Genomic DNA, 7,317 nt, shown 5'->3' with positions numbered 1-7,317 from the left:
GTACTCTGCCTCTGCCCTTCCCTTTACTTAATCTTGAAATTCTCCTTCTCTTCCATTCCCTCCGTCCCTTCCTGTCACAGCCCAGGCTGGAGCCAGCCCGGCGCTCCGTTGGAAATCGCGCTAGGTGTAGGAAAAGCAGCGGCTGGGCACGCGCCGGCACCGACGGGAGTGAGCCTGAGGGCAGCGCACAGCTCGGTCACCGGTCTCTGTATACAAATCCCCCACCGTGCAGGTCTATCGCTGTGCCTATCTGTATCACACACACCTACTCACACAGGGACCGCAGAGCCGCCTCAGGGCAGGCAGCGGCCGCAGCCGAGGGGGCGGGGTCACGGGGCCGCGCCGCTCTGCGCCCCGCCCCCAGGGTGCGCGCGCACGCCCGCGCTCGCGGGCCGGAAGCGCTCGCGCAGCGCAGCTTCCCCTCAGCGTTGGGGGGGGGCAGTGGAGGCGGCGCCATCTTGGCGGAGCCGTGCCGGGAGCTGCGGGACCCGTCCGAGCGGCGTGTCCGGTGGGTGCGTGGATGGATGGCGTGAGGGACAGAGCACGCCTCCCCGGGATGCGGCGTGTGGCCGAGGGCGGCGCGGAGTTTGCCGGTTCTCGGTTGCCCGACCCTCACGGAACCGCTGCGCGGCCACTCCGCGTTCCCCGGCCTCCTCGTGTCCCTGGGCTTCCCATTCCCCTTCCTCGCTCCCGGTGCCTCCCTCAGCCCTGTCCCGGTGTCGGGAGGCAGACCGCCTTCTTCGTGGGGGCGGAGCCCCGGCGGCTCTGGCGGGCCGCAGCACGGGTGGCCCTCGCCCCGTGCCCCTCGCCCGTTCCCTGCCCCGGCCCGCGGGGTCCCAGCAGCGCTGCTGCCGGCGGGGCCACCTGCTCGGAGGCGGCTCCGTGCTGCACTCGGCTGCAGAGCTCACTCATGTTTTCCTTCAGCACTGTGAAAACTGCTATTCGCAGCAGCCTGCTTCCTCTATTAATGCTTATTTTGAAGAATAGAATAAGAAACCTTCCCCTGTTCCGCTGGTTATTCTATACTGGTCCAGTTTCGTAGTTGGGGTGTTTATGTGGGTATTCTTTCTAGCTTGCGGTCTGTGTAATCTTTTCAATGTTACGATAAAAATACTAGTCTAGTGCAGACTTAGTTTCCTAGTGTGTTTACAAGCTGTGGATTATTTTAATGGCTTTAATGTTTGAAATTTCCCGAGGTGGAAGAATAGGTATTGTACAATAGGTATTGTACTATTTTCTAGCCAATTTTGGTCATATATAAAATTTCATAACTGTACACTTCTGTGCTTTTAAGTTGTGGCATTAAGTTGTTTATTTATTCTCCAAATCCTTGCTCTCTGAAGTCCTTGTTCAGTTGATGAATTGCTCTTACTTTTCATGACAAGTCAGCTCTTTTTGCTAATGCACTTTAAATTTTTGGATGGCTTGTCTATGCTTTCTACTCATGTGTGATTGTTTGCTATAGGGTCAGTGAGAGCTGTTATTTGAACTTGCATTTGTTTATGGACTTCTTAGAGATCACAATATAATCTGGAATCACTGTCTGGTTTTCACCACTGAAGGTTGTGTTTTGTATCCCTGGTGCATCGTGGAGAACTTGCTGTGTATCACCGAAGAATTATGGAGGAGAGCTGTTGTGAATGATGTTTAAAAATTGGGATCAGAAAGAGGAGTTGTGAATCCAGAAGTACTACAGATTAAACACATCATGAAGTAGCAGGGCAGCGGATTTGCTTTTTCAAGACACGAAGGTGCTGTATGAAAATTCTACCCTTGAATTCTCCATTCTTTTTGGCACTGCCATTGCATCTGTTGAGAAGACACGTTGTAAAGTGTTCTGGGTCTGGCTGGGATGGAGTTAACGTTTTTCACAGCAGCCCGTACAGTTCTGTTTGGATTTGTGGCTAAAAGAATGTTGTCAACACATCGGTGTTTTGTGGCTGAACGGCACTTGCACAGTATCAAGGCTTTATCTGTTTTCCCTACTCTGTTCCTCCAGTGAGTGTGCTCAGAGTAGGTGAGAAGCTGGGAGGGAACTCGGCTGGGACAGCTGACCCAGACTCACCAAAGGGATATTCTGAGACCTGTAACGTTGTGCTGGGCAACAAAACTGAGGTAGAGGAAGAAGTATTTTGATGGTTTTGGTTTCTTTATGTGGATTTATTTCTTGGCTCCCAAGGCTGTTGTTATTTGGAGGAAGGCTGGACATCAGTCAGCCTGTAGGAGGTGGTGAGTTCCTCTGTGTTGGTTTTCCTTTTCACTGATGAAACTATCTTGACCCACAAGTTTTCTGGACTTTGTTCTTTCCCATCCCGCTGGTGGGGACGAGGAGTGAACAATCACTGTGTGGGTGCTTGGCTGCTGGCTGGAGTCGACTCACAAGAAAAGTACAGAGAACAGATGGTCTTCAGTGAAGTTTCTAAATGGGCAGTTGTTTTCAGTTTGTTGTGCTTATAGAGTATTGGTGCTGAAGTGACGTGGAGTCTGTTAGTGACAGAATTTGGGCTTTGCTCTTCTTTTGCTAAGTTCAGGTGGAGTGAGAGTTATGGTTCTTGACAGATAACTCGTCATCAGGATCTAGTGCTTTACAGAACAAGGTTTGTAGGAGTGTTCTTGAATGCTCAGTGTTGGGCTGTTGTGTTTGTTCTAAAGGGATGCAGTTTGCTAGAGGTTTGTGTTTGTTCTGAGAATATTGTGCCATTTATTGTGTGTTGTTAGAAAATGTTGAAAATCAGGGTATGTTAAGTCAGTGTATTCAAGCTTTTATTGTTCTTATGTTTGAAAGGCAGTAGAATAAGGACATAGGGAAAATAAGTTGGCTTTGTAAATTCAGGTACTTCTGAAGTTTGTCCTTGTTGGATATTTTTGCTCTTTCATTTGATGGTCTTCACTGTGTACGTTAAGTGGAGCGCTGGACTGGTGGATAGCATACTCTTGTGGTGAAGTTTGAAACCAGGTGGATTTCAGAAGAATGGATGTGTCGTGTAATCCTGAGATGGACCTAAGCACCTTTCAAGAACTCAGTTGAGAACTGTTCCCTCGATATACTGTCAGTCTGTTTCATTGCAACAGTTCAGTGTGGCACAATTGATGACCAAGTAATCTCATCGTACTTTCATCGTTTCCAGAAGTCAACTTAAATTTTGAATTTCTTTTGCTTCTAAAATGGAAACAAAGATGCAGTGCATGGCATCTTGGAACAAGGAAGGAGTTCTTCACATGGGTTCATAACATGCTTGGCTTTAGTATTAGCCACTGCTATGGATGGGCTGCAGCAGTGTAGCACAGTGTGTAAAGCAAAGTACAGGTATCAGCCATTAATTATGTTTCATTTTCTTTCCACAGTTAAGTTGATTTTACAGAATTTATCAGGTCTCCAAAGCAGAAACAGGTAAGCTGCCAAAAGCTTAACACTTCTCACTGAGTATTGTGACAAGATCATACACAGCCTTTTTTCCTCCCAGAGTTGTGGCTGGCAACTAGAATATGCTTGTGGCCGCTGCAGTTAATATTCTGACTACGCCAAAGAACAACATTTTTGAATGCTGAGAAAACGTACATTATTGAACAGAACTGATCACTGGGTAGAGCAACTTGTCAAAGCAGTGAAGTCATCACTGTTTGTGAATTACTTCATTTTCCAGTGACACAGTTATTCTTTTTCCTTTTTCCTTTTATCAGTTAGTATCCTGTTCAAAAGTAAACTGGATTTTTTTGTTCTTAGGAGTGGGCAGAGATGTCTGGCATATAGTAACTATGCCATGAAAGACTTGAGGTGTTTGTTAGGTATTGTGGATGATGAGGAGTGACTTAGGTGGATTTTGTTGCCCTTAGTGTAGGGAATATTGATAGATTTGTGCACGCGTGCTGGTGGAGTAGCTAATTGTTCTGACTAATGAACATTCAGTGAATTGTGTTTTAATCTTGTTCTTGTGAACTTGTGGGTTTTTTGATACCTTCTCTCTTGATGAGACAAAGGCATTCATTAAAAAGGCTCTAGCTTCTTAAGTGATAAGATACTGTAAAATAGCTGAGTACTAAAGACGTGCTATCATGTGTACCTTTTTGTCTGCAGGTGATTTTTGCTGTGGGTTGAGCTCAGCATGGCTGTAGTCATCCGTTTACAGGGGCTTCCTGTTGTTGCGGGTCCTCCAGATATTCGTCGTTTCTTCTTGGGATTGAATATTCCTGATGGAGGTGTGCATATTATTGGAGGAGAGATTGGGGAGGCTTTTATTATATTTGCAACAGACGAAGATGCACGGCGTGCCATGAGCTGTTCAGGAGGGTTTATCAAGGACTCGCGCATAGAGCTCTTTCTCAGCAGCAAGGCAGAGATGCAGAGTACCATAGAAATAAGCCGGAAACGATTTGACCGTGGGGGACGAGAAACTATGTCTGGCTCTAGAAGAACAGGTACTAATGGTTCTAGTATGTCAAGTGTTGGAGATATACCACATTTAGTTACAGCTTCTCCTAAAGGAATGAGAAAACCTAGTTACGGGCCACCAAATCGCCTGGAGCCTGGTTTCCATACCAACGGCACAAGATACGGTGATATGGGTATGCCTAAGTCAAACTATCAGATAAGAAAGGATTCTCACCCATTTAACCCAGATGATCGTTATTTATTTCTACGTGGTATACCTTACTCTGCAACAGAAGTTGAAGTACGTGGTTTCCTTTCGGGGATACGTGTGGATGGAGTGATTCTGATAAAGCACCGCAATGGTTTAAACAATGGTGATTGCTTGGTAAAATGTGCTACACCTGGTGATGCCTTAGAGGGACTTAAACGTCACAGACAATACATGGGTCAGAGGTTTATAGAAATTAGTCCAACTACAGAGGAACGGTGGATTGAATGCGGTGGGAGGATAGACATGCCAGATGAAATGGATGACTTTTTGTGCGAAGACCATTCTCCAAGAAGTTCAGGCTACGTGCATTCAAGGAAGCGTTCTCGTTCAAGGTCACCAAGGAGACAAAGAACACATTCTCGTTCATCTCCTACCCAGGAGTATTACATACACTTAAGAAATCTATCTTTTAATGTGGAGAAGAGAGATTTGAGAGATTTTTTTCCTGATTTAGATATACACAGCAAGCAGATCAAGATTCTAACAGATAAGCATCAGAAAAGGACTAGAGATGCCTTTGTGGTGTTAAGGAGTGAGAGAGAATATCAGGCTGCTTTGGAATGTCATAGAAAGGTTCTTCTCAATCGTCCTGTGTACATTTTTCCAATTTCAAGAAAGTCAATGTTGAAAATAATTGACTCTTGTGAGAGGAAAAGATCACTGGACAGAGATCATCTTGGACAGGCCATATCAGAAAAAAGTTACCGGGAAGGTCATTCCAGCCCTAAGACTTGTGTTTATGTAAGGAATTTTCCATTTGATGTGTCAAAAATTGAAGTGCAAAAGTTCTTTGCAAGGTTTGATATTGATGAAGATGATATTTACTTGCTCTATGATGAAAAAGGAGTTGGACTGGGAGAAGCATTAGTGAAGTTTAAATCTGAAGAACAAGCTATGAAAGCAGAAAATTTAAATCGTCAGACATTTTTGGGAACAGAAGTATTAATAAGACTGATATCTCAGGATCAGATGCAGAAGTTTGGTGTACCTGCACCATTATCTGCACCAAATGAAATGCACGGTCATTCACATCATTCACATCCATATGACAGAGCTGACCTCCCCCGTCCGGTTGGTTCACCATCTGGACCACCACAGGGGCCACCCATGCATTCATTTGGTCCCCCTGGGAACTTCAGGCATCATTCTGAATTTAGACATCCCCCTGAGGACTTCATGTGCCCCCCTCCTAAGGATTTTAGGGGTCCACCACCTCTCATGGATTTTGGTGGTGACAGTGAACCTTTTGGCAGAATGGAGTTTGGGAATAATAAAATGGGAAATTTTCCTGAAGGAAGATTTATGCCAGATCCAAATTTCAGTGGTGGTTCTGAACGTGTTGTTCCTATTCTGTTGAAAAATTTACCTTTTAAAGCTACTCCTAATGAGATTCTGGATTTTTTCTATGGCTACAGAGTGATACCAGAGTCAGTTTCTGTGCAGTACAATGAACAAGGACTACCTTCCGGTGATGCCATCGTTGCTATGACAAACTATGAGGAAGCTATGGCTGCTATTAATGAACTGAATGATAGGCCCATTGGTCCACGGAAAGTTAAGTTGAGTTTGCTGTAGAGGAAAAGATGTGCTAACAACACGTTCTAGGTTTGACAGTATTGACAGTTATTTTAACTTTTAATTACTGGAAGATGGAAAACAAACACTTTCCATCAACGGTTGTAAATAATACCCAGTTCAGTTGTTTAGCTCTTGGTTGAAATACCTGTAGGACATTGAATGTCATACATCAGGGTATAAAAGAATGGAGTTGTAATGCTTTGGGTTTTTGTTTTTTTTTTTTTTTTTTTAAAGATTAATTTCAGCCTTACGTTTTTATTTGATGCAAAGACATAAGTGCTGGTTGACTGACCACACAACGGTTCAAATAAAAAATTTTCAGTGCTCCCTGCATTAGTAAATGACACTGAGGTTAGCTTAATAAAATTTTAAAAATTACTGATTTTTTTTTTTGTTTATTTTTGTCTAAACTTTTCAGGTTTTACTCGGTTTCATGTGTTTGCAGGCATTCCTGTTTAAGAGCTTCCTGTTCTCATTAGCTGGCTTTGCAACTTTTTTAAAATAAAAAGGAAATTGCCTTTTAAATGTGTGTCTTATATTTAAAACTTGTAGAGTTTATGATCTCAACTGTTACACTCAGCAGATCTGGGTCTTGGTGAGAATGATGCTGGCTGCTTTGTGTGGAAAGAGTGAACTGGTAGTTTATCAACAAAGCAAAGGATGAGTAGTTTACAGAGATTGCAGAGGCTGTATTCATCAGTTAGGCTTTTTTCTCCCTCACTGTAGTACCTTGAGGCAGAAAATGAATGTTGGCATTAGATCAAGAATTCTGACTTCAGTGGTTTTGTTTTATCTTCACATATGCGTAATATGAATACTAACTGGCTCATGATGTCTGGATGCATTCCAGGTCAATCTCTGATTAGTTTTAACTAACATCTGTCACTGGCAACCAAGCTGACAACCAACGATGTTATTTTTTTACATAATAAAATAAATGCTTATGTCAGCATTTAGAATGTGTTGTTTTCATTGGTTTGTTACCAGCACATTTAAATTTTAGGAAGAAATAAAAGGTAGCTTGGAAAAGCTGTGTCTTCAAAATGAAGGCTTAGTAGGAAACTTCGATTGTGTAGGAAAGGACTTTCATTGAGATGGC

The 7,317-nt window shown here is 43.8% G+C and overlaps 1 protein-coding gene across 5 annotated transcripts; it reads left to right on the top strand.

The window, feature by feature from the left end:
* The first annotated feature begins 397 nt into the window (after positions 1-397).
* Positions 398-6,446, top strand: RBM12B (RNA binding motif protein 12B). 5 transcript variants are annotated; one of them, XM_033071073.2, is made up of 3 exons: positions 398-508; positions 3,346-3,391; positions 4,076-6,446. In XM_033071073.2, the coding sequence occupies exon 3, from the start codon at positions 4,104-4,106 to the stop codon at positions 6,213-6,215; it is 2,112 nt and encodes a 703-aa protein (XP_032926964.1). In that variant the 5' UTR covers positions 398-508; positions 3,346-3,391; positions 4,076-4,103; the 3' UTR covers positions 6,216-6,446. The 5 variants fall into 5 exon arrangements, with proteins under 5 accessions (XP_032926964.1, XP_032927049.1, XP_032927293.1 ...); XM_033071158.2 differs by having other exon boundaries at positions 1,563-3,391; XM_033071402.2 differs by having other exon boundaries at positions 398-512.
* Positions 6,447-7,317: the final 871 nt, after the last annotated feature.

Source organism: Catharus ustulatus, chromosome 1 (assembly GCF_009819885.2).
Source record: "Catharus ustulatus isolate bCatUst1 chromosome 1, bCatUst1.pri.v2, whole genome shotgun sequence".
NCBI classification, from domain to species: domain Eukaryota; kingdom Metazoa; phylum Chordata; class Aves; order Passeriformes; family Turdidae; genus Catharus; species Catharus ustulatus.
Note: the sequence above shows the minus strand (reverse complement) of the source record. Positions and strands in the feature narration are given on the sequence as shown.

What these genes read in the sequence shown, in the direction of transcription:
- RBM12B (XM_033071073.2), top strand. Translation starts at nt 4,104, where the DNA reads ATGGCTGTAGTCATCCGTTTACAGGGGCTTCCTGTTGTTGCGGGTCCT.